At 56.5% G+C, this 26,099-nt stretch overlaps 3 protein-coding genes across 3 annotated transcripts in view; all 3 read right to left on the bottom strand.

Moving 5' to 3' along the window:
• Nucleotides 1–1,317: 1,317 nt before the first annotated feature.
• The window catches only part of AHNAK2 (AHNAK nucleoprotein 2), a 30,455-nt gene continuing 5,673 nt past the window's right edge, over nucleotides 1,318–26,099 (bottom strand). Inside the window, 10 exon segments of the mRNA XM_072865494.1 lie at nucleotides 1,318–12,585; nucleotides 12,588–14,012; nucleotides 14,015–14,858; nucleotides 15,962–19,167; nucleotides 19,170–19,724; nucleotides 19,727–20,593; nucleotides 20,596–21,408; nucleotides 21,411–21,697; nucleotides 22,792–24,979; nucleotides 24,982–25,956. Of these exon segments, the coding sequence (XP_072721595.1) occupies nucleotides 2,282–12,585; nucleotides 12,588–14,012; nucleotides 14,015–14,858; nucleotides 15,962–19,167; nucleotides 19,170–19,724; nucleotides 19,727–20,593; nucleotides 20,596–21,408; nucleotides 21,411–21,697; nucleotides 22,792–24,979; nucleotides 24,982–25,956 (21,464 nt within the window). The 3' untranslated portion in view covers nucleotides 1,318–2,281.
• Nucleotides 15,057–15,738, bottom strand: LOC140652749 (protein AHNAK2-like). Its single transcript, XM_072863962.1, has one exon. It carries the CDS (start codon nucleotides 15,690–15,692, stop codon nucleotides 15,057–15,059), a length of 636 nt encoding a protein of 211 aa, XP_072720063.1. The 5' UTR covers nucleotides 15,693–15,738.
• On the bottom strand, nucleotides 21,854–22,689 carry LOC140652750 (uncharacterized). Its single transcript, XM_072863963.1, has one exon. It carries the CDS (start codon nucleotides 22,655–22,657, stop codon nucleotides 21,854–21,856), a length of 804 nt encoding a protein of 267 aa, XP_072720064.1. The 5' UTR covers nucleotides 22,658–22,689.

Below are 26,099 nucleotides of genomic sequence, written 5' to 3' on the forward strand. Positions count from 1 at the left end.
ACCAGGGTGGGAGTGTCTTTCTTTTTAATGCATGTATACCTTCTTTGGCATGTCAAATCACAGTTGTAGGTTTGTTTGGCTGGAGACTGTACACAGATGTTTAGCTGAACAGCCCACTTTTTAAGATGTTAAAAAAATAAGTAGCAGTAATCAAGGAAACCTACCACAGTTAAAAGAACAACCTGAGCATCTCAAACTAAGTATGCATGTGGGGTCAGAATCAGCCTGTTGACAAAATGTCTATGTTCTGCAGGTTTGTGTCTCTGCTCCCTGCACCCTTTTGAGCTCTGTTCTTAGCTATTCCTGTGGCCAGACCCTTGGGTAATACCTTGTTAACCTGGTTGCTTTATCGCTAACATTCGCCTTTGCCAAAGCTGGCAGTAGCCTATTTGGAGGAAGATTCTATTGCTGCTTTTTTTCTCTACTGCTCTTCCCCTAACTATTTCATTTGTCTTTTAAAAACATCATAGTGATTATTGCTCTGTGGTTATTGCTGTCTCAGAGCTCAATTGTAATTGACTTGATTCTGTCACCTTTGCAACAGACTCTTACATTCAGTGCTGTCTAGGTGGATTCCTATTTGTGGGCCTAAGTAAATGGGCACTACCTGAGAAACATTTCATGTGAAGGCTGCTTTGCAGGCAGATGTGAGCTGCTGTTAGAATGGGATGTCCTTTTATTGCGTACATTACCTTTTTCTGGACTCCATTTTTCTGTCTTGATCACAATGTTTTCCTCAGTCCTGGTATATTCTGTTGCTGTCTGATGTGGTAATTTTGGGTTTATTGAACAATGACTTTTATACTTAGGGAAACTTCAGGGAAATGCTGCATGATCCAAATAAATGATACATGCCTAACACTTACGTGAACAGTCTCTTCAGAGATAATTAGAGTTCTTTTTAGAGTAACTGCCAGCAGTTCTGCCGCAAAGATATAGAAACAAAGAACATCTCAAGCTACAGATGGATAGACGACCAAGTACACTTCCTTTACAACCCAGTTTCTAAATGTTTTGCTGTGTCTGCTTTCCCTGTACTAAGTAGAATACGGAGAAAGAAAATACAGGATGAGAAAACTACTATAACAAAGCATGTCTGCACAGGCGTATCTATAAAACTTGGGATAGTAATGAGTGAAAAGTCTCCATTACCACCATATTTAGAAACTGTGCTGTCATTAAGCAGCCACTTCAGCACATAGTGGGGTATACTCAAACCTTTTGCAAATCTAAGCTGGGATTTTCAGAATCAGAAAATGCTATCAGCACTATCAATAACTCACGCTACTCAAGTTATTATTCATATGGTGAGTTTATTGTGAATTAAGAATACAGACAGTGTTTTAATGATACATGTGAAGGCTGTCACATATGCACTCTGGTTTTCATTGTGTACTTGAGAAAAGCATTAATAAAAACAGAGAAGCAAATAATTATATACATCTAATTTCCCCGAAAATCTTTGAAGCAATTCCACCAGTGCAGCAGATCATTCTCTGCATTTAACTATCCAGTAAATATATACATTAAAATTTATTTATCCACATTTTAATAATTATTCTTTGTCAGCATGTTTTATTTTGGTATCTTAAAAATGTGAATTAGTTATATGGTTTTTGGTCTTGAATTTATTCTGTTGGGTTTTTAAAAATTCTTTTAAGGCTAAATATGACCCACCACAATAATCAAAAAATGAGAAGAGAGGAAGAGGTAAAGCATTAGTTTCTCTACACTAGTATTTTGGGTTTATTTTGCATTTTAAAATGTTTGTGGAATATACATATTACCTTAGCTGAAATAAAGAAAAATATTTTAATAAGAAAGCAAAAGTAGGTCAGAAAGGTCCAAAATCGAAACAGGTAAGTATAGTTATCATAGCACTAGTTTATACTCCATTCTGGAAATAATCTATAACCTAAACATAATCAGTATGTTTTTTGAGAAGCTTATTTAACAAATCTTTTTGCTATCATCGAGCCTTTCAATGGTTCGCTTTCATGGTTCAGGTGTCTTTTCAGACTTCGCTAAAACTATGGGCTCCTCTGCACCTGCAGTAATTGTTGCCTTTGGGGCAGATTTGAAGAAATCAGTATTTTTATTGGTGCACAGTATAGCACATCCATGTACTTGAAATTTACATGTGGTAAATTCTGTTCAACTGTTTTCATGAATATCAGCTTTGGGTTTTGTTTAATTTTCAGTTACTAGAAAATTAAGAAAACATTCTTTTCTGTACATGTAGATTATTTTATTTTCATTGAGGGTTGAGAATAGACAATCTTCATTTGGTTGTATCTCCAGGAATATTAGATTGACTATCTTTTTCTTCCTCCAACAAGATTAGTTCAGTTCTTGCTGAAGATGTCACGATAGTTCGAGAAACTGGAACGTTAGAAGAGGCCTCATCAATTTCAACTTTTTCACCTTCTGTTGTTTCTTTAGGTGATAAGCTTTCTTGTGCATCAAAAAATACATCAGGTTTATCTGATGGGCTATCTTCATCTGAGATTCTTCCCTCTTTATGACCCATCTCTTCTTTGTCAACAGTCTTAGCCTTTTTGGAAGGAGATGTGAAACCAAGCTTGGGAAATCTAAACCATCCGGTTTTTTCAGTTTGCTTAGAAGAATCATTATCTGATGTGTCAGCAGGTTTCACATCGTCTGGAACTGATTTTTTTACTTCTGTTCTTGAATCTGTGCTTGTTTCATCACCAGAAGATGAAAAGCCAATACTTGGAAGCCAAAATTTGAATCTTCCAGGAGATCTTTTACTATCAGTCTTTTCTTTTTCATCGGTTATGTCTTTTTCTTCATCTTCTAGTGCTTCAGCTACGTCCTCATCTTTAGAGAGAGGACCTGCAGTTATTCCCTCTGGTGACTTATCAGGAAGACTCTCTTGAAGTTTACCGAAAGGCTTTACTTCAACAGCAAATGTTTTTAACTTTGGCAAACTTACTTCTCCACTAGATTCTTCAGTCTCACTGTGTGGTTTGCCAGGTAGTTTAAGCTCAGCACTGCCAGTCCTCTGTGGTGTTACTGCAAAGCTTTCATCAGCACATTTAGGTTTGCTCACTGATACACCTTCTGTTGAAGATGGCTGCTGGACTAACACTTCTAAGTTGCTATGTGATTCGGGCAACTTCACCTTGAGCAATGAGAATCCCAAAGCAGCAGTTTTGACTTCTGATGAGAGAATCTCCGATTCTTTCAGTATTTCAGTAGTGTAAATCTCACACCTTTCAATAGCAACATGTTCAGGTTCTACTTTCTCACTCACTTCTTGGCCCTCTACATATGACCAATGAATGTCTTGCCCTGCATGTGAAAGGGAGGACTCTATGGTAGCAGTCACCTGTGCTGTTTTAACGTCAGGTTCAGTCAGTGTTAGAATTTTGCTTTTTGCTTTTTGAATACCACCCTCTAGAGCCTCTGGTGTTTCTTCAGGGATAGCAGAGCTTGCTTGCAGTTGCACTACTTCAATGTCAGTACTAGATCCCTTTGGATCTGTTACCACTTTTGACACTGAAACATCAGCCTCATTTGTGAGAGCTTTGAAAGTGAATCTTGGTATTTTTAGTTTGGGAATGTTTATATTTACTTCTCGGCCATCTTGTGATTTGTCCACTGTTTCCACTGTTATTCTGGCAGACGTTTCCATATGATCTAGAGCTGGGCTTTTCAGGCCAATAGATGCTTCTGATTTTTGAAACTGCATTTCTGCTGTGCCTATTTCAGTTTTAGATACTGAATCAGCTTCTGACTTTGGCAAATTGATATCATCTTCAAAATCCTTCACTTCTGAATGCAACACTCCAAACTTTGGAATCTTAAACTTGTATGTTTTAATTTTACCTGTTTCTGCTCTGTCTTCTACTTGCACTTCCACCCCTGCAGACATGTCCTTTTCAACACTTTTCACTTGAAATTTCATTTCAGGATCTACTCTAGCAATTTTAACATCCATCTTCACTCCTGGAACTTCTACCTTTAGATCTTCCAGCTTAGCTGTAACGTAAGCACCATCTTCTGATCCCTTTGTTGTAGACCATTCACACATAGGCCTTTTTAGTTGGCTTCCTTCACTGTCTTTTCCTGTAATTTTCATCTCACCTTTTATCTTTCCTTTTTTAATTACTGCCTTTTGATTTTGAACATCTAGCTCTTCCTTTGGAAGACTAACATCTATTTTCTGCTGTGTGGCATCCAGAGTAATTTCACCTGATGATGGTTTACATCCTACTCCTGAAGTCTCAAACTTAGTGGAACTTTCCACCTTTGGGACTTCTATATCCTGTGATTTGACTTCATGCTCTTGAAGAGTCAGAGTACACGTAGGAAACCTATTTGTTAAACTGTTGTCTTTGTCAATTTCTGAAGCACTTAGGTATGATTTAGACAATTCTGCTGAAGACACTGTGAATTCTGAAGTATGCATTTTTTGTCCTTCAGCACTGCGCTTAACTATGTCTGCGTAAGTTTCAGTTTTTGGAATATTGACTCTACTATCTGTTCGTTCTGTGGATAATGAACTATCTCCTTCCATCTTTGACAAGCTAACATCAGAACTCTTCACAGAATCTCCTAATTTTGGAATCCTTTCTTTTCCAATAGTAATTTCAGCGACTGCATGTGGTAATGAGAAGGTATTTTCAGGAATACTTGTTTCAGTTTGTACTTTGGCAGAGGCAATGCCTGCCTGAGCTTTTTCCATACTTTTTTCAATATCAGCATCACCTTTTTTTTCCTTTAAGGATGTCCTGCCAAATGCAGGTATTCTGAATTTTGGCATTTTAAACCATCCCTGATGTTCTTCAGTCTGAACTTCTTCAGCTTTTATTTCATGTTCTTCTTTTAATTTTATTTCTTTCTCCTCAAGGCTCTCAATAGCTCCCTCTGTCATTGGTTTAGACAATGATTGGGGGCTTATGTCTACCTTTGGAGCTTCAATGCCAGCTGTCAGATCTTGGGGTGTTTTTATCTTACAAACACCTACTCCAGGATCTGACATATCAGATGTAAGTTCTGATGCTGGAACTCCCACAGCAATGTCAGCAATTTTGTTTGTCATTTTTAGCTGGGGTAGCTCAGCTTCTATTTTTGGAGAGCTGATGTCTGTCTCTGGGCCTTTCCCTTTTGTTAGGGAGATTCCAAACTTTGGCTTCTGGAACTTGGGCATTTTAATCTTCCCTTCAGGACCTTCCAATTTCATCTTCCTTCCATCTACAACTGATGATCTTTCTGTTACTATTTCAGGGCTCCTCACTTCAACTGAAGCTTCTCCTTTGAGGAAAGTAATATCTGTTTTTTGAATGGTATCTTCATCGGTAGAACTCGATTTTAGGATAATTTGTTGAAAATTCCCCTCTGAGGGAGGCAGAGCAGCATCAGTCTTTGCTGAGCTGACTCCCATTTCAGTTTGGAAGGCTCCGGTTTCTATTTGGGAAAACTCCAGAGTGGGGATCTTAACATCAGCCAGTTTTATGCTTATTTGTGCCCCTTCTTCTGTCATTTTGGAATGGCTTCTTTCTAGATCAGGTATCTGTATTGACTCATCACCCTCTCTTTCTGTTTTAGGAATAGTAGCATCAGCTTCAACTTTTGGTGAATGAGTCTGAGATTTGGGAACCTTGATCTTGGAGAGTGAAATTTTAGGCATGACAAATTGAGGCTTTTTAATTGGACTTTTTTGTTCAACTTTTCCTGCAGATATTTCCAGATCAAGGGCTGGCCCAGTACCTTGATCATCAGTTGCAGTTCCTCTCACTTCTGTGTCTATTCTGCTTGATATTACAGCAACTTTATCATCTTCCAAATTTGCTCCAGAATCCGGTTTAACACTTGCTTCCTTCTTTGGTGACCGACTGAAGGATGGAAGTTTGAATTTTGGCATTTTGAAATGTCCTTCTTTCTCTTCTCCATCTCCATCTTGCTTTGTTTCCCCTTTGATTTTTAGTGCTGCATCTGAATCCTGAATATCACTGTCTTTTTTTGGAATAGAAATGTCAGCTGATGGGAGGTGAACATCAGCCTCTGATGCCTTGTTGTCAGCTTTGGTCATTTTGACTTTAGGGCTGTAAGCTTCTGTTCCTGTGCCACATTCCACCTCCAAATTTGGTGCTTCAACAGCAATGTCAGCTATTTCTACCATTGCTTGTAGTTGGGGAACCTTGACTTCCGATTTGGATTGGCTGACCTCCTTTTCTGACCCTTTCCCTTTAGAATGTGTAATTCCAAACTTTGGCATTTGGAATTTAGACATTTTTGTTTTCCCTTCAGGACCTTCGATTTTTATTTCTACATCACCCACAGCAATTTCACTTGATGTTCTTTCAACAGTTGTGTCAGGACTCTTCACCTCAAGGGAGCTTTCAGTTATCATCTTAGTATCTGAGGTGGAGAGGCTGGCATTAGCAGCAGCTGATTTCAATGTTACGTCATCTTCTTCACATGTGGGAAGCATGACTTCACCTGTAGGCATGTTAATATCCATCTCTATTTTGGGAGCTTTGACTTCTGGTTTGGAAAATTCCAAAGTCGGGACTGTAACTTTTTGCATTTTTATGCCCATTCCTGCCCCTGCTCCACTACTCCCTTTCTCAGATTTCTGTACTGAAACACCTTCTTTTTCTTGTTTGGGACCACAAACGTCAGTTTCCAGTATGGGCAGAGAGGCCTGGACTTTTTGACCCTTAATTTTAGGGAATGAGATCTTCGGCATGATAAATTGGGACTTCTTGTTTCTGGCCTTTTCAACATCTTTTTCTGTTGATGTATCAAATTCCACATGAAGGTATTGATTTTCAGGGGTAGGAAATGCTAATTCAGATTCTGTGTCTCCAGATAAAGTAGACAAAGTGGGTTCTTCCAGATGTCCCTCAGCTTCAGAAGGAGCAATAGCTTCTTTCTTTGGTGACCAACTAAATGAAGGCAGTTTGAATTTTGATGTTTTAAATTTGTTTTCTTTCTCCTCAGTGCCTTTCTCTCCTGAAACTACTTCCTGTTCTGCCTTGCACTCTAAATCTGGGCCATGGATGTCTACTTCTAATTTTGGCATGGTAACTTCCATTGATGGGAGACTGACATCCAACATTGGTGCATCCAGAACAACTTCAGGTGAAGGCTTGTGCATCTTTACACCTACTTCGGCATCAGACATCCGAGCTGGTTTTTCAATATCAGTATCAGCCATATCAGATGTTATCCTTCGTTTGGAAATTTCAGATTCCACTTTGGACCCAATGTCACTTTCTGATATTTTTCCCTTAGACCAAGAAATTCCAAATTTTGGTTTTCGGAATTTAGGAATTTTAACTGTAAACTCTGTGTCATCCACAGATATTTCACCGGCTGGTATTTTCCCTCCTTGCTTCAGACTTCCTTTCTCCAAAGAACCATCTTCATTTAAAATTTCAAAATCTGTTACTGAAAGATTCTCGTCAGCAACAGATGATAATTTTGATTCAGATTCTGCTAGATTCATTTGATATTTAGTAAGAGTAATATCGCCTTTTGGTAATGGGGAATCCTGTTCAATTCTAGAAGAAGCAATATCAACTTTGGAGAAACCCAAGCTAGGAATCCTAAATTTAGTATGTTTAGAACCACTGTCTCCCTTATTGTCAGGAAGAACTTTGGATCCCACACTGCCTGTAAGAACAGAAGGAGTTTCCTCTGTTACAGAATAACAAACGGCTTCCGACACAGAAACGTCAAATCCAGAAGTACTGTGTGCCTCAGGTTTAGAACATTTAGAAAAGGAAACCTTAGGCATTGTAAAGAGAGAACCTTTAGCTTTACCCATCTCAAGCTCTTTTCCGGAGGAGGAATCTATGGTGATGTCAACAGCGGGCGCTTGGATCTCAGCCGCGGGCAGGGTCACGTCGACTTCGGCGGCTCCTGAGGGCACCGTCACTTGGGGCTCCTTGAGGCTGACGTCCACATCAGCGGCCACGGTGCCCTTGGCCTCCCTGCTGCCGGACCAGCCAAAGGACGGCATGCCGAACTTGGGCATCTTGAACTTGCCGTCCTTGGTCTTCGCGGCCTCCTTCTCTGGGGCTTTTGCTTCCCCTTCAAGGGTGAGGGCCGCCTCGGGCGCCTGCAGGTCAACGGTGGCCGTTGGAAGGGTGACGTCGACGGATGGGAGGCTGATGTCCACCTTGGGAGCTTTGATGTCAGCTTTGGGCATTTTGAGGGAGGGCTTCTCCACCTTCCAGCCGGCCCCTTCGGTTTTGGCACCGGGGACGTCGGCTTTGAGGCCCAGCGCGGGGCCCTCCCCTGTGACCGTCACGGTGGCGGAGGGGAGGTCGACCTCTGCGGTGGGCAGGCTGACCTCGCCTTCCAGCCCTTCCGCCTTGGGAGGCGACACTCCAAATTTGGGCTTGTCGAACTTGGGCATCTTAAACTTCCCTTTCAGGCCCGCGGCTTCCAGCTCGGCTGCATCAAGCGAGCCTTTGGCAGAGGGCACTTTGAGGTCTATCTCGGGCGCCTGGAGCTCAAGGGAGCCTTCGACGGAGGGCAGCTTGATGTCGGGGGCCGCGATGCTGATGGCGCCGGCGCCGGCCTTGATGTCTGCCTCTGGGAGGCTGGCGTCGACTTTGGGCAGGCTGACGTCTGCGTCCAGTTTGGGAGCCTTGACGGTCGGCTTGGAGAAGACCACGCTGGGCACCTTGACTTTTGGCATGTGTATTTTCATGCCGCCACCCTCAACTTTGCCGGCAGCCACCTCCAGGCCGCCTTCTGCGTCGGGGGCCTGCAGGGCAAGTTCGCCCTCCTGGACTTCAGCTTGGGCTTTGGGCAGCGAGACCTCGGCCTTTGGCAGGCTGACCTGCACGTGGGGAGCTTTGACTTTGGGCAGCTTGACGCTGGGCATCTTGATGTCGGGCATCTTGAATCGACCCTTCTCGCCGTCTCCTCCGGCGGCCGTGTCGACGGTCAGCTCCACGCCAGGCGCTTGGATCTCGGCCGCGGGCAGGGTCACGTCGACTTCGGCGGCTCCTGAGGGCACCGTCACTTGGGGCTCCTTGAGGCTGACGTCCACATCAGCGGCCACGGTGCCCTTGGCCTCCCTGCTGCCGGACCAGCCAAAGGACGGCATGCCGAACTTGGGCATCTTGAACTTGCCGTCCTTGGTCTTCGCGGCCTCCTTCTCTGGGGCTTTTGCTTCCCCTTCAAGGGTGAGGGCCGCCTCGGGCGCCTGCAGGTCAACGGTGGCCGTTGGAAGGGTGACGTCGACGGATGGGAGGCTGATGTCCACCTTGGGAGCTTTGATGTCAGCTTTGGGCATTTTGAGGGAGGGCTTCTCCACCTTCCAGCCGGCCCCTTCGGTTTTGGCACCGGGGACGTCGGCTTTGAGGCCCAGCGCGGGGCCCTCCCCTGTGACCGTCACGGTGGCGGAGGGGAGGTCGACCTCTGCGGTGGGCAGGCTGACCTCGCCTTCCAGCCCTTCCGCCTTGGGAGGCGACACTCCAAATTTGGGCTTGTCGAACTTGGGCATCTTAAACTTCCCTTTCAGGCCCGCGGCTTCCAGCTCGGCTGCATCAAGCGAGCCTTCGGCAGAGGGCACTTTGAGGTCTATCTCGGGCGCCTGGAGCTCAAGGGAGCCTTCGACGGAGGGCAGCTTGATGTCGGGGGCCGCGATGCTGATGGCGCCGGCGCCGGCCTTGATGTCTGCCTCTGGGAGGCTGGCGTCGACTTTGGGCAGGCTGACGTCTGCGTCCAGTTTGGGAGCCTTGACGGTCGGCTTGGAGAAGACCACGCTGGGCACCTTGACTTTCGGCATGTGTATTTTCATGCCGCCACCCTCAACTTTGCCGGCAGCCACCTCCAGGCCGCCTTCTGCGTCGGGGGCCTGCAGGGCAAGTTCGCCCTCCTGGACTTCAGCTTGGGCTTTGGGCAGCGAGACCTCGGCCTTTGGCAGGCTGACCTGCACGTGGGGAGCTTTGACTTTGGGCAGCTTGACGCTGGGCATCTTGATGTCGGGCATCTTGAATCGACCCTTCTCGCCGTCTCCTCCGGCGGCCGTGTCGACGGTCAGCTCCACGCCAGGCGCTTGGATCTCGGCCGCGGGCAGGGTCACGTCGACTTCGGCGGCTCCTGAGGGCACCGTCACTTGGGGCTCCTTGAGGCTGACGTCCACATCAGCGGCCACGGTGCCCTTGGCCTCCCTGCTGCCGGACCAGCCAAAGGACGGCATGCCGAACTTGGGCATCTTGAACTTGCCGTCCTTGGTCTTCGCGGCCTCCTTCTCTGGGGCTTTTGCTTCCCCTTCAAGGGTGAGGGCCGCCTCGGGCGCCTGCAGGTCAACGGTGGCCGTTGGAAGGGTGACGTCGACGGACGGGAGGCTGATGTCCACCTTGGGAGCTTTGATGTCAGCTTTGGGCATTTTGAGGGAGGGCTTCTCCACCTTCCAGCCGGCCCCTTCGGTTTTGGCACCGGGGACGTCGGCTTTGAGGCCCAGCGCGGGGCCCTCCCCTGTGACCGTCACGGTGGCGGAGGGGAGGTCGACCTCTGCGGTGGGCAGGCTGACCTCGCCTTCCAGCCCTTCCGCCTTGGGAGGCGACACTCCAAATTTGGGCTTGTCGAACTTGGGCATCTTAAACTTCCCTTTCAGGCCCGCGGCTTCCAGCTCGGCTGCATCAAGCGAGCCTTCGGCAGAGGGCACTTTGAGGTCTATCTCGGGCGCCTGGAGCTCAAGGGAGCCTTCGACGGAGGGCAGCTTGATGTCGGGGGCCGCGATGCTGATGGCGCCGGCGCCGGCCTTGATGTCTGCCTCTGGGAGGCTGGCGTCGACTTTGGGCAGGCTGACGTCTGCGTCCAGTTTGGGAGCCTTGACGGTCGGCTTGGAGAAGACCACGCTGGGCACCTTGACTTTCGGCATGTGTATTTTCATGCCGCCACCCTCAACTTTGCCGGCAGCCACCTCCAGGCCGCCTTCTGCGTCGGGGGCCTGCAGGGCAAGTTCGCCCTCCTGGACTTCAGCTTGGGCTTTGGGCAGCGAGACCTCGGCCTTTGGCAGGCTGACCTGCACGTGGGGAGCTTTGACTTTGGGCAGCTTGACGCTGGGCATCTTGATGTCGGGCATCTTGAATCGACCCTTCTCGCCGTCTCCTCCGGCGGCCGTGTCGACGGTCAGCTCCACGCCAGGCGCTTGGATCTCGGCCGCGGGCAGGGTCACGTCGACTTCGGCGGCTCCTGAGGGCACCGTCACTTGGGGCTCCTTGAGGCTGACGTCCACATCAGCGGCCACGGTGCCCTTGGCCTCCCTGCTGCCGGACCAGCCAAAGGACGGCATGCCGAACTTGGGCATCTTGAACTTGCCGTCCTTGGTCTTCGCGGCCTCCTTCTCTGGGGCTTTTGCTTCCCCTTCAAGGGTGAGGGCCGCCTCGGGCGCCTGCAGGTCAACGGTGGCCGTTGGAAGGGTGACGTCGACGGACGGGAGGCTGATGTCCACCTTGGGAGCTTTGATGTCAGCTTTGGGCATTTTGAGGGAGGGCTTCTCCACCTTCCAGCCGGCCCCTTCGGTTTTGGCACCGGGGACGTCGGCTTTGAGGCCCAGCGCGGGGCCCTCCCCTGTGACCGTCACGGTGGCGGAGGGGAGGTCGACCTCTGCGGTGGGCAGGCTGACCTCGCCTTCCAGCCCTTCCGCCTTGGGAGGCGACACTCCAAATTTGGGCTTGTCGAACTTGGGCATCTTAAACTTCCCTTTCAGGCCCGTGGCTTCCAGCTCGGCTGCATCAAGCGAGCCTTCGGCAGAGGGCACTTTGAGGTCTATCTCGGGCGCCTGGAGCTCAAGGGAGCCTTCGACGGAGGGCAGCTTGATGTCGGGGGCCGCGATGCTGATGGCGCCGGCGCCGGCCTTGATGTCTGCCTCTGGGAGGCTGGCGTCGACTTTGGGCAGGCTGACGTCTGCGTCCAGTTTGGGAGCCTTGACGGTCGGCTTGGAGAAGACCACGCTGGGCACCTTGACTTTCGGCATGTGTATTTTCATGCCGCCACCCTCAACTTTGCCGGCAGCCACCTCCAGGCCGCCTTCTGCGTCGGGGGCCTGCAGGGCAAGTTCGCCCTCCTGGACTTCAGCTTGGGCTTTGGGCAGCGAGACCTCGGCCTTTGGCAGGCTGACCTGCACGTGGGGAGCTTTGACTTTGGGCAGCTTGACGCTGGGCATCTTGATGTCGGGCATCTTGAATCGACCCTTCTCGCCGTCTCCTCCGGCGGCCGTGTCGACGGTCAGCTCCACGCCAGGCGCTTGGATCTCGGCCGCGGGCAGGGTCACGTCGACTTCGGCGGCTCCTGAGGGCACCGTCACTTGGGGCTCCTTGAGGCTGACGTCCACATCAGCGGCCACGGTGCCCTTGGCCTCCCTGCTGCCGGACCAGCCAAAGGACGGCATGCCGAACTTGGGCATCTTGAACTTGCCGTCCTTGGTCTTCGCGGCCTCCTTCTCTGGGGCTTTTGCTTCCCCTTCAAGGGTGAGGGCCGCCTCGGGCGCCTGCAGGTCAACGGTGGCCGTTGGAAGGGTGACGTCGACGGACGGGAGGCTGATGTCCACCTTGGGAGCTTTGATGTCAGCTTTGGGCATTTTGAGGAGGGCTTCTCCACCTTCCAGCCGGCCCCTTCGGTTTTGGCACCGGGGACGTCGGCTTTGAGGCCCAGCGCGGGGCCCTCCCCTGTGACCGTCACGGTGGAGGAGGGGAGGTCGACCTCTGCGGTGGGCAGGCTGACCTCGCCTTCCAGCCCTTCCGCCTTGGGAGGCGACACTCCAAATTTGGGCTTGTCGAACTTGGGCATCTTAAACTTCCCTTTCAGGCCCGTGGCTTCCAGCTCGGCTGCATCAAGCGAGCCTTCGGCAGAGGGCACTTTGAGGTCTATCTCGGGCGCCTGGAGCTCAAGGGAGCCTTCGACGGAGGGCAGCTTGATGTCGGGGGCCGCGATGCTGATGGCGCCGGCGCCGGCCTTGATGTCTGCCTCTGGGAGGCTGGCGTCGACTTTGGGCAGGCTGACGTCTGCGTCCAGTTTGGGAGCCTTGACGGTCGGCTTGGAGAAGACCACGCTGGGCACCTTGACTTTCGGCATGTGTATTTTCATGCCGCCACCCTCAACTTTGCCGGCAGCCACCTCCAGGCCGCCTTCTGCGTCGGGGGCCTGCAGGGCAAGTTCACCCTCCTGGACTTCAGCTTGGGCTTTGGGCAGCGAGACCTCGGCCTTTGGCAGGCTGACCTGCACGTGGGGAGCTTTGACTTTGGGCAGCTTGACGCTGGGCATCTTGATGTCGGGCATCTTGAATCGACCCTTCTCGCCGTCTCCTCCGGCGGCCGTGTCGACGGTCAGCTCCACGCCAGGCGCTTGGATCTCGGCCGCGGGCAGGGTCACGTCGACTTCGGCGGCTCCTGAGGGCACCGTCACTTGGGGCTCCTTGAGGCTGACGTCCACATCAGCGGCCACGGTGCCCTTGGCCTCCCTGCTGCCGGACCAGCCAAAGGACGGCATGCCGAACTTGGGCATCTTGAACTTGCCGTCCTTGGTCTTCGCGGCCTCCTTCTCTGGGGCTTTTGCTTCCCCTTCAAGGGTGAGGGCCGCCTCGGGCGCCTGCAGGTCAACGGTGGCCGTTGGAAGGGTGACGTCGACGGACGGGAGGCTGATGTCCACCTTGGGAGCTTTGATGTCAGCTTTGGGCATTTTGAGGGAGGGCTTCTCCACCTTCCAGCCGGCCCCTTCGGTTTTGGCACCGGGGACGTCGGCTTTGAGGCCCAGCGCGGGGCCCTCCCCTGTGACCGTCACGGTGGCGGAGGGGAGGTCGACCTCTGCGGTGGGCAGGCTGACCTCGCCTTCCAGCCCTTCCGCCTTGGGAGGCGACACTCCAAATTTGGGCTTGTCGAACTTGGGCATCTTAAACTTCCCTTTCAGGCCCGCGGCTTCCAGCTCGGCTGCATCAAGCGAGCCTTCGGCAGAGGGCACTTTGAGGTCTATCTCGGGCGCCTGGAGCTCAAGGGAGCCTTCGACGGAGGGCAGCTTGATGTCGGGGCCGCGATGCTGATGGCGCCGGCGCCGGCCTTGATGTCTGCCTCTGGGAGGCTGGCGTCGACTTTGGGCAGGCTGACGTCTGCGTCCAGTTTGGGAGCCTTGACGGTCGGCTTGGAGAAGACCACGCTGGGCACCTTGACTTTCGGCATGTGTATTTTCATGCCGCCACCCTCAACTTTGCCGGCAGCCACCTCCAGGCCGCCTTCTGCGTCGGGGGCCTGCAGGGCAAGTTCGCCCTCCTGGACTTCAGCTTGGGCTTTGGGCAGCGAGACCTCGGCCTTTGGCAGGCTGACCTGCACGTGGGGAGCTTTGACTTTGGGCAGCTTGACGCTGGGCATCTTGATGTCGGGCATCTTGAATCGACCCTTCTCGCCGTCTCCTCCGGCGGCCGTGTCGACGGTCAGCTCCACGCCAGGCGCTTGGATCTCGGCCGCGGGCAGGGTCACGTCGACTTCGGCGGCTCCTGAGGGCACCGTCACTTGGGGCTCCTTGAGGCTGACGTCCACATCAGCGGCCACGGTGCCCTTGGCCTCCCTGCTGCCGGACCAGCCAAAGGACGGCATGCCGAACTTGGGCATCTTGAACTTGCCGTCCTTGGTCTTCGCGGCCTCCTTCTCTGGGGCTTTTGCTTCCCCTTCAAGGGTGAGGGCCGCCTCGGGCGCCTGCAGGTCAACGGTGGCCGTTGGAAGGGTGACGTCGACGGACGGGAGGCTGATGTCCACCTTGGGAGCTTTGATGTCAGCTTTGGGCATTTTGAGGGAGGGCTTCTCCACCTTCCAGCCGGCCCCTTCGGTTTTGGCACCGGGGACGTCGGCTTTGAGGCCCAGCGGGGCCCTCCCCTGTGACCGTCACGGTGGCGGAGGGGAGGTCGACCTCTGCGGTGGGCAGGCTGACCTCGCCTTCCAGCCCTTCCGCCTTGGGAGGCGACACTCCAAATTTGGGCTTGTCGAACTTGGGCATCTTAAACTTCCCTTTCAGGCCCGTGGCTTCCAGCTCGGCTGCATCAAGCGAGCCTTCGGCAGAGGGCACTTTGAGGTCTATCTCGGGCGCCTGGAGCTCAAGGGAGCCTTCGACGGAGGGCAGCTTGATGTCGGGGCCGCGATGCTGATGGCGCCGGCGCCGGCCTTGATGTCTGCCTCTGGGAGGCTGGCGTCGACTTTGGGCAGGCTGACGTCTGCGTCCAGTTTGGGAGCCTTGACGGTCGGCTTGGAGAAGACCACGCTGGGCACCTTGACTTTCGGCATGTGTATTTTCATGCCGCCACCCTCAACTTTGCCGGCAGCCACCTCCAGGCCGCCTTCTGCGTCGGGGGCCTGCAGGGCAAGTTCACCCTCCTGGACTTCAGCTTGGGCTTTGGGCAGCGAGACCTCGGCCTTTGGCAGGCTGACCTGCACGTGGGGAGCTTTGACTTTGGGCAGCTTGACGCTGGGCATCTTGATGTCGGGCATCTTGAATCGACCCTTCTCGCCGTCTCCTCCGGCGGCCGTGTCGACGGTCAGCTCCACGCCAGGCGCTTGGATCTCGGCCGCGGGCAGGGTCACGTCGACTTCGGCGGCTCCTGAGGGCACCGTCACTTGGGGCTCCTTGAGGCTGACGTCCACATCAGCGGCCACGGTGCCCTTGGCCTCCCTGCTGCCGGACCAGCCAAAGGACGGCATGCCGAACTTGGGCATCTTGAACTTGCCGTCCTTGGTCTTCGCGGCCTCCTTCTCTGGGGCTTTTGCTTCCCTTCAAGGGTGAGGGCCGCCTCGGGCGCCTGCAGGTCAACGGTGGCCGTTGGAAGGGTGACGTCGACGGACGGGAGGCTGATGTCCACCTTGGGAGCTTTGATGTCAGCTTTGGGCATTTTGAGGGAGGGCTTCTCCACCTTCCAGCCGGCCCCTTCGGTTTTGGCACCGGGGACGTCGGCTTTGAGGCCCAGCGCGGGGCCCTCCCCTGTGACCGTCACGGTGGCGGAGGGGAGGTCGACCTCTGCGGTGGGCAGGCTGACCTCGCCTTCCAGCCCTTCCGCCTTGGGAGGCGACACTCCAAATTTGGGCTTGTCGAACTTGGGCATCTTAAACTTCCCTTTCAGGCCCGCGGCTTCCAGCTCGGCTGCATCAAGCGAGCCTTCGGCAGAGGGCACTTTGAGGTCTATCTCGGGCGCCTGGAGCTCAAGGGAGCCTTCGACGGAGGGCAGCTTGATGTCGGGGGCCGCGATGCTGATGGCGCCGGCGCCGGCCTTGATGTCTGCCTCTGGGAGGCTGGCGTCGACTTTGGGCAGGCTGACGTCTGCGTCCAGTTTGGGAGCCTTGACGGTCGGCTTGGAGAAGACCACGCTGGGCACCTTGACTTTTGGCATGTGTATTTTCATGCCGCCACCCTCAACTTTGCCGGCAGCCACCTCCAGGCCGCCTTCTGCGTCGGGGGCCTGCAGGGCAAGTTCGCCCTCCTGGACTTCAGCTTGGGCTTTGGGCAGCGAGACCTCGGCCTTTGGCAGGCTGACCTGCACGTGGGGAGCTTTGACTTTGGGCAGCTTGACGCTGGGCATCTTGATGTCGGGCATCTTGAATCGACCCTTCTCGCCGTCTCCTCCGGCGGCCGTGTCGACGGTCAGCTCCACGCCAGGCGCTTGGATCTCGGCCGCGGGCAGGGTCACGTCGACTTCGGCGGCTCCTGAGGGCACCGTCACTTGGGGCTCCTTGAGGCTGACGTCCACATCAGCGGCCACGGTGCCCTTGGCCTCCCTGCTGCCGGACCAGCCAAAGGACGGCATGCCGAACTTGGGCATCTTGAACTTGCCGTCCTTGGTCTTCGCGGCCTCCTTCTCTGGGGCTTTTGCTTCCCCTTCAAGGGTGAGGGCCGCCTCGGGCGCCTGCAGGTCAACGGTGGCCGTTGGAAGGGTGACGTCGACGGACGGGAGGCTGATGTCCACCTTGGGAGCTTTGATGTCAGCTTTGGGCATTTTGAGGGAGGGCTTCTCCACCTTCCAGCCGGCCCCTTCGGTTTTGGCACCGGGGACGTCGGCTTTGAGGCCCAGCACGGGGCCCTCCCCTGTGACCGTCACGGTGGCGGAGGGGAGGTCGACCTCTGCGGTGGGCAGGCTGACCTCGCCTTCCAGCCCTTCCGCCTTGGGAGGCGACACTCCAAATTTGGGCTTGTCGAACTTGGGCATCTTAAACTTCCCTTTCAGGCCCGCGGCTTCCAGCTCGGCTGCATCAAGCGAGCCTTCGGCAGAGGGCACTTTGAGGTCTATCTCGGGCGCCTGGAGCTCAAGGGAGCCTTCGACGGAGGGCAGCTTGATGTCGGGGGCCGCGATGCTGATGGCGCCGGCGCCGGCCTTGATGTCTGCCTCTGGGAGGCTGGCGTCGACTTTGGGCAGGCTGACGTCTGCGTCCAGTTTGGGAGCCTTGACGGTCGGCTTGGAGAAGACCACGCTGGGCACCTTGACTTTCGGCATGTGTATTTTCATGCCGCCACCCTCAACTTTGCCGGCAGCCACCTCCAGGCCGCCTTCTGCGTCGGGGGCCTGCAGGGCAAGTTCGCCCTCCTGGACTTCAGCTTGGGCTTTGGGCAGCGAGACCTCGGCCTTTGGCAGGCTGACCTGCACGTGGGGAGCTTTGACTTTGGGCAGCTTGACGCTGGGCATCTTGATGTCGGGCATCTTGAATCGACCCTTCTCGCCGTCTCCTCCGGCGGCCGTGTCGACGGTCAGCTCCACGCCAGGCGCTTGGATCTCGGCCGCGGGCAGGGTCACGTCGACTTCGGCGGCTCCTGAGGGCACCGTCACTTGGGGCTCCTTGAGGCTGACGTCCACATCAGCGGCCACGGTGCCCTTGGCCTCCCTGCTGCCGGACCAGCCAAAGGACGGCATGCCGAACTTGGGCATCTTGAACTTGCCGTCCTTGGTCTTCGCGGCCTCCTTCTCTGGGGCTTTTGCTTCCCCTTCAAGGGTGAGGGCCGCCTCGGGCGCCTGCAGGTCAACGGTGGCCGTTGGAAGGGTGACGTCGACGGACGGGAGGCTGATGTCCACCTTGGGAGCTTTGATGTCAGCTTTGGGCATTTTGAGGGAGGGCTTCTCCACCTTCCAGCCGGCCCCTTCGGTTTTGGCACCGGGGACGTCGGCTTTGAGGCCCAGCGCGGGGCCCTCCCCTGTGACCGTCACGGTGGCGGAGGGGAGGTCGACCTCTGCGGTGGGCAGGCTGACCTCGCCTTCCAGCCCTTCCGCCTTGGGAGGCGACACTCCAAATTTGGGCTTGTCGAACTTGGGCATCTTAAACTTCCCTTTCAGGCCCGCGGCTTCCAGCTCGGCTGCATCAAGCGAGCCTTCGGCAGAGGGCACTTTGAGGTCTATCTCGGGCGCCTGGAGCTCAAGGGAGCCTTCGACGGAGGGCAGCTTGATGTCGGGGGCCGCGATGCTGATGGCGCCGGCGCCGGCCTTGATGTCTGCCTCTGGGAGGCTGGCGTCGACTTTGGGCAGGCTGACGTCTGCGTCCAGTTTGGGAGCCTTGACGGTCGGCTTGGAGAAGACCACGCTGGGCACCTTGACTTTCGGCATGTGTATTTTCATGCCGCCACCCTCAACTTTGCCGGCAGCCACCTCCAGGCCGCCTTCTGCGTCGGGGGCCTGCAGGGCAAGTTCGCCCTCCTGGACTTCAGCTTGGGCTTTGGGCAGCGAGACCTCGGCCTTTGGCAGGCTGACCTGCACGTGGGGAGCTTTGACTTTGGGCAGCTTGACGCTGGGCATCTTGATGTCGGGCATCTTGAATCGACCCTTCTCGCCGTCTCCTCCGGCGGCCGTGTCAACGGTCAGCTCCACGCCAGGCGCTTGGATCTCGGCCGCGGGCAGGGTCACGTCGACTTCGGCGGCTCCTGAGGGCACCGTCACTTGGGGCTCCTTGAGGCTGACGTCCACATCAGCGGCCACGGTGCCCTTGGCCTCCCTGCTGCCGGACCAGCCAAAGGACGGCATGCCGAACTTGGGCATCTTGAACTTGCCGTCCTTGGTCTTCGCGGCCTCCTTCTCTGGGGCTTTTGCTTCCCCTTCAAGGGTGAGGGCCGCCTCGGGCGCCTGCAGGTCAACGGTGGCCGTTGGAAGGGTGACGTCGACGGACGGGAGGCTGATGTCCACCTTGGGAGCTTTGATGTCAGCTTTGGGCATTTTGAGGAGGGCTTCTCCACCTTCCAGCCGGCCCCTTCGGTTTTGGCACCGGGGACGTCGGCTTTGAGGCCCAGCGCGGGGCCCTCCCCTGTGACCGTCACGGTGGCGGAGGGGAGGTCGACCTCTGCGGTGGGCAGGCTGACCTCGCCTTCCAGCCCTTCCGCCTTGGGAGGCGACACTCCAAATTTGGGCTTGTCGAACTTGGGCATCTTAAACTTCCCTTTCAGGCCCGCGGCTTCCAGCTCGGCTGCATCAAGCGAGCCTTCGGCAGAGGGCACTTTGAGGTCTATCTCGGGCGCCTGGAGCTCAAGGGAGCCTTCGACGGAGGGCAGCTTGATGTCGGGGGCCGCGATGCTGATGGCGCCGGCGCCGGCCTTGATGTCTGCCTCTGGGAGGCTGGCGTCGACTTTGGGCAGGCTGACGTCTGCGTCCAGTTTGGGAGCCTTGACGGTCGGCTTGGAGAAGACCACGCTGGGCACCTTGACTTTCGGCATGTGTATTTTCATGCCGCCACCCTCAACTTTGCCGGCAGCCACCTCCAGGCCGCCTTCTGCGTCGGGGCCTGCAGGGCAAGTTCGCCCTCCTGGACTTCAGCTTGGGCTTTGGGCAGCGAGACCTCGGCCTTTGGCAGGCTGACCTGCACGTGGGGAGCTTTGACTTTGGGCAGCTTGACGCTGGGCATCTTGATGTCGGGCATCTTGAATCGACCCTTCTCGCCGTCTCCTCCGGCGGCCGTGTCGACGGTCAGCTCCACGCCAGGCGCTTGGATCTCGGCCGCGGGCAGGGTCACGTCGACTTCGGCGGCTCCTGAGGGCACCGTCACTTGGGGCTCCTTGAGGCTGACGTCCACATCAGCGGCCACGGTGCCCTTGGCCTCCCTGCTGCCGGACCAGCCAAAGGACGGCATGCCGAACTTGGGCATCTTGAACTTGCCGTCCTTGGTCTTCGCGGCCTCCTTCTCTGGGGCTTTTGCTTCCCCTTCAAGGGTGAGGGCCGCCTCGGGCGCCTGCAGGTCAACGGTGGCCGTTGGAAGGGTGACGTCGACGGATGGGAGGCTGATGTCCACCTTGGGAGCTTTGATGTCAGCTTTGGGCATTTTGAGGGAGGGCTTCTCCACCTTCCAGCCGGCCCCTTCGGTTTTGGCACCGGGGACGTCGGCTTTGAGGCCCAGCGCGGGGCCCTCCCCTGTGACCGTCACGGTGGCGGAGGGGAGGTCGACCTCTGCGGTGGGCAGGCTGACCTCGCCTTCCAGCCCTTCCGCCTTGGGAGGCGACACTCCAAATTTGGGCTTGTCGAACTTGGGCATCTTAAACTTCCCTTTCAGGCCCGCGGCTTCCAGCTCGGCTGCATCAAGCGAGCCTTCGGCAGAGGGCACTTTGAGGTCTATCTCGGGCGCCTGGAGCTCAAGGGAGCCTTCGACGGAGGGCAGCTTGATGTCGGGGCCGCGATGCTGATGGCGCCGGCGCCGGCCTTGATGTCTGCCTCTGGGAGGCTGGCGTCGACTTTGGGCAGGCTGACGTCTGCGTCCAGTTTGGGAGCCTTGACGGTCGGCTTGGAGAAGACCACGCTGGGCACCTTGACTTTCGGCATGTGTATTTTCATGCCGCCACCCTCAACTTTGCCGGCAGCCACCTCCAGGCCGCCTTCTGCGTCGGGGGCCTGCAGGGCAAGTTCGCCCTCCTGGACTTCAGCTTGGGCTTTGGGCAGCGAGACCTCGGCCTTTGGCAGGCTGACCTGCACGTGGGGAGCTTTGACTTTGGGCAGCTTGACGCTGGGCATCTTGATGTCGGGCATCTTGAATCGACCCTTCTCGCCGTCTCCTCCGGCGGCCGTGTCGACGGTCAGCTCCACGCCAGGCGCTTGGATCTCGGCCGCGGGCAGGGTCACGTCGACTTCGGCGGCTCCTGAGGGCACCGTCACTTGGGGCTCCTTGAGGCTGACGTCCACATCAGCGGCCACGGTGCCCTTGGCCTCCCTGCTGCCGGACCAGCCAAAGGACGGCATGCCGAACTTGGGCATCTTGAACTTGCCGTCCTTGGTCTTCGCGGCCTCCTTCTCTGGGGCTTTTGCTTCCCCTTCAAGGGTGAGGGCCGCCTCGGGCGCCTGCAGGTCAACGGTGGCCGTTGGAAGGGTGACGTCGACGGACGGGAGGCTGATGTCCACCTTGGGAGCTTTGATGTCAGCTTTGGGCATTTTGAGGGAGGGCTTCTCCACCTTCCAGCCGGCCCCTTCGGTTTTGGCACCGGGACGTCGGCTTTGAGGCCCAGCGCGGGGCCCTCCCCTGTGACCGTCACGGTGGCGGAGGGGAGGTCGACCTCTGCGGTGGGCAGGCTGACCTCGCCTTCCAGCCCTTCCGCCTTGGGAGGCGACACTCCAAATTTGGGCTTGTCGAACTTGGGCATCTTAAACTTCCCTTTCAGGCCCGCGGCTTCCAGCTCGGCTGCATCAAGCGAGCCTTCGGCAGAGGGCACTTTGAGGTCTATCTCGGGCGCCTGGAGCTCAAGGGAGCCTTCGACGGAGGGCAGCTTGATGTCGGGGCCGCGATGCTGATGGCGCCGGCGCCGGCCTTGATGTCTGCCTCTGGGAGGCTGGCGTCGACTTTGGGCAGGCTGACGTCTGCGTCCAGTTTGGGAGCCTTGACGGTCGGCTTGGAGAAGACCACGCTGGGCACCTTGACTTTCGGCATGTGTATTTTCATGCCGCCACCCTCAACTTTGCCGGCAGCCACCTCCAGGCCGCCTTCTGCGTCGGGGCCTGCAGGGCAAGTTCGCCCTCCTGGACTTCAGCTTGGGCTTTGGGCAGCGAGACCTCGGCCTTTGGCAGGCTGACCTGCACGTGGGGAGCTTTGACTTTGGGCAGCTTGACGCTGGGCATCTTGATGTCGGGCATCTTGAATCGACCCTTCTCGCCGTCTCCTCCGGCGGCCGTGTCGACGGTCAGCTCCACGCCAGGCGCTTGGATCTCGGCCGCGGGCAGGGTCACGTCGACTTCGGCGGCTCCTGAGGGCACCGTCACTTGGGGCTCCTTGAGGCTGACGTCCACATCAGCGGCCACGGTGCCCTTGGCCTCCCTGCTGCCGGACCAGCCAAAGGACGGCATGCCGAACTTGGGCATCTTGAACTTGCCGTCCTTGGTCTTCGCGGCCTCCTTCTCTGGGGCTTTTGCTTCCCCTTCAAGGGTGAGGGCCGCCTCGGGCGCCTGCAGGTCAACGGTGGCCGTTGGAAGGGTGACGTCGACGGACGGGAGGCTGATGTCCACCTTGGGAGCTTTGATGTCAGCTTTGGGCATTTTGAGGGAGGGCTTCTCCACCTTCCAGCCGGCCCCTTCGGTTTTGGCACCGGGGACGTCGGCTTTGAGGCCCAGCGCGGGGCCCTCCCCTGTGACCGTCACGGTGGCGGAGGGGAGGTCGACCTCTGCGGTGGGCAGGCTGACCTCGCCTTCCAGCCCTTCCGCCTTGGGAGGCGACACTCCAAATTTGGGCTTGTCGAACTTGGGCATCTTAAACTTCCCTTTCAGGCCCGCGGCTTCCAGCTCGGCTGCATCAGCGAGCCTTCGGCAGAGGGCACTTTGAGGTCTATCTCGGGCGCCTGGAGCTCAAGGGAGCCTTCGACGGAGGGCAGCTTGATGTCGGGGCCGCGATGCTGATGGCGCCGGCGCCGGCCTTGATGTCTGCCTCTGGGAGGCTGGCGTCGACTTTGGGCAGGCTGACGTCTGCGTCCAGTTTGGGAGCCTTGACGGTCGGCTTGGAGAAGACCACGCTGGGCACCTTGACTTTCGGCATGTGTATTTTCATGCCGCCACCCTCAACTTTGCCGGCAGCCACCTCCAGGCCGCCTTCTGCGTCGGGGGCCTGCAGGGCAAGTTCGCCCTCCTGGACTTCAGCTTGGGCTTTGGGCAGCGAGACCTCGGCCTTTGGCAGGCTGACCTGCACGTGGGGAGCTTTGACTTTGGGCAGCTTGACGCTGGGCATCTTGATGTCGGGCATCTTGAATCGACCCTTCTCGCCGTCTCCTCCGGCGGCCGTGTCAACGGTCAGCTCCACGCCAGGCGCTTGGATCTCGGCCGCGGGCAGGGTCACGTCGACTTCGGCGGCTCCTGAGGGCACCGTCACTTGGGGCTCCTTGAGGCTGACGTCCACATCAGCGGCCACGGTGCCCTTGGCCTCCCTGCTGCCGGACCAGCCAAAGGACGGCATGCCGAACTTGGGCATCTTGAACTTGCCGTCCTTGGTCTTCGCGGCCTCCTTCTCTGGGGCTTTTGCTTCCCCTTCAAGGGTGAGGGCCGCCTCGGGCGCCTGCAGGTCAACGGTGGCCGTTGGAAGGGTGACGTCGACGGACGGGAGGCTGATGTCCACCTTGGGAGCTTTGATGTCAGCTTTGGGCATTTTGAGGGAGGGCTTCTCCACCTTCCAGCCGGCCCCTTCGGTTTTGGCACCGGGGACGTCGGCTTTGAGGCCCAGCGCGGGGCCCTCCCCTGTGACCGTCACGGTGGCGGAGGGGAGGTCGACCTCTGCGGTGGGCAGGCTGACCTCGCCTTCCAGCCCTTCCGCCTTGGGAGGCGACACTCCAAATTTGGGCTTGTCGAACTTGGGCATCTTAAACTTCCCTTTCAGGCCCGCGGCTTCCAGCTCGGCTGCATCAAGCGAGCCTTCGGCAGAGGGCACTTTGAGGTCTATCTCGGGCGCCTGGAGCTCAAGGGAGCCTTCGACGGAGGGCAGCTTGATGTCGGGGGCCGCGATGCTGATGGCGCCGGCGCCGGCCTTGATGTCTGCCTCTGGGAGGCTGGCGTCGACTTTGGGCAGGCTGACGTCTGCGTCCAGTTTGGGAGCCTTGACGGTCGGCTTGGAGAAGACCACGCTGGGCACCTTGACTTTCGGCATGTGTATTTTCATGCCGCCACCCTCAACTTTGCCGGCAGCCACCTCCAGGCCGCCTTCTGCGTCGGGGGCCTGCAGGGCAAGTTCGCCCTCCTGGACTTCAGCTTGGGCTTTGGGCAGCGAGACCTCGGCCTTTGGCAGGCTGACCTGCACGTGGGGAGCTTTGACTTTGGGCAGCTTGACGCTGGGCATCTTGATGTCGGGCATCTTGAATCGACCCTTCTCGCCGTCTCCTCCGGCGGCCGTGTCGACGGTCAGCTCCACGCCAGGCGCTTGGATCTCGGCCGCGGGCAGGGTCACGTCGACTTCGGCGGCTCCTGAGGGCACCGTCACTTGGGGCTCCTTGAGGCTGACGTCCACATCAGCGGCCACGGTGCCCTTGGCCTCCCTGCTGCCGGACCAGCCAAAGGACGGCATGCCGAACTTGGGCATCTTGAACTTGCCGTCCTTGGTCTTCGCGGCCTCCTTCTCTGGGGCTTTTGCTTCCCCTTCAAGGGTGAGGGCCGCCTCGGGCGCCTGCAGGTCAACGGTGGCCGTTGGAAGGGTGACGTCGACGGACGGGAGGCTGATGTCCACCTTGGGAGCTTTGATGTCAGCTTTGGGCATTTTGAGGGAGGGCTTCTCCACCTTCCAGCCGGCCCCTTCGGTTTTGGCACCGGGGACGTCGGCTTTGAGGCCCAGCGCGGGGCCCTCCCCTGTGACCGTCACGGTGGCGGAGGGGAGGTCGACCTCTGCGGTGGGCAGGCTGACCTCGCCTTCCAGCCCTTCCGCCTTGGGAGGCGACACTCCAAATTTGGGCTTGTCGAACTTGGGCATCTTAAACTTCCCTTTCAGGCCCGCGGCTTCCAGCTCGGCTGCATCAAGCGAGCCTTCGGCAGAGGGCACTTTGAGGTCTATCTCGGGCGCCTGGAGCTCAAGGGAGCCTTCGACGGAGGGCAGCTTGATGTCGGGGCCGCGATGCTGATGGCGCCGGCGCCGGCCTTGATGTCTGCCTCTGGGAGGCTGGCGTCGACTTTGGGCAGGCTGACGTCTGCGTCCAGTTTGGGAGCCTTGACGGTCGGCTTGGAGAAGACCACGCCGGGCACCTTGACTTTCGGCATGTGTATTTTCATGCCGCCACCCTCAACTTTGCCGGCAGCCACCTCCAGGCCGCCTTCTGCGTCGGGGGCCTGCAGGGCAAGTTCGCCCTCCTGGACTTCAGCTTGGGCTTTGGGCAGCGAGACCTCGGCCTTTGGCAGGCTGACCTGCACGTGGGGAGCTTTGACTTTGGGCAGCTTGACGCTGGGCATCTTGATGTCGGGCATCTTGAATCGACCCTTCTCGCCGTCTCCTCCGGCGGCCGTGTCGACGGTCAGCTCCACGCCAGGCGCTTGGATCTCGGCCGCGGGCAGGGTCACGTCGACTTCGGCGGCTCCTGAGGGCACCGTCACTTGGGGCTCCTTGAGGCTGACGTCCACATCAGCGGCCACGGTGCCCTTGGCCTCCCTGCTGCCGGACCAGCCAAAGGACGGCATGCCGAACTTGGGCATCTTGAACTTGCCGTCCTTGGTCTTCGCGGCCTCCTTCTCTGGGGCTTTTGCTTCCCCTTCAAGGGTGAGGGCCGCCTCGGGCGCCTGCAGGTCAACGGTGGCCGTTGGAAGGGTGACGTCGACGGACGGGAGGCTGATGTCCACCTTGGGAGCTTTGATGTCAGCTTTGGGCATTTTGAGGGAGGGCTTCTCCACCTTCCAGCCGGCCCCTTCGGTTTTGGCACCGGGGACGTCGGCTTTGAGGCCCAGCGCGGGGCCCTCCCCTGCTGCCGTCACATTTTGAGAGATTTCTTCTCTTTTCTTTGATGTTATACTGGATTCCTCCTTTTTTATTTCTGTATGAGGCTTGATAATCAGTATTTCCCCTTCTTTCTCTTCCAAATGAGTCTCCACTGAGGATGTTTTTATAGTTAGAGTTTTCATAGTTGGCATCTGATTTTCTGGCAGTTGTGTAATATCCTTATCATTTATTTTTCCTTTGGATATCGCAGTTTGAATTTCAGTACTTAGAATATTCTTTTCTTCTGCGGATACA

This window comes from Ciconia boyciana, chromosome 6, assembly GCF_034638445.1.
Source record: "Ciconia boyciana chromosome 6, ASM3463844v1, whole genome shotgun sequence".
Taxonomy (NCBI): domain Eukaryota; kingdom Metazoa; phylum Chordata; class Aves; order Ciconiiformes; family Ciconiidae; genus Ciconia; species Ciconia boyciana.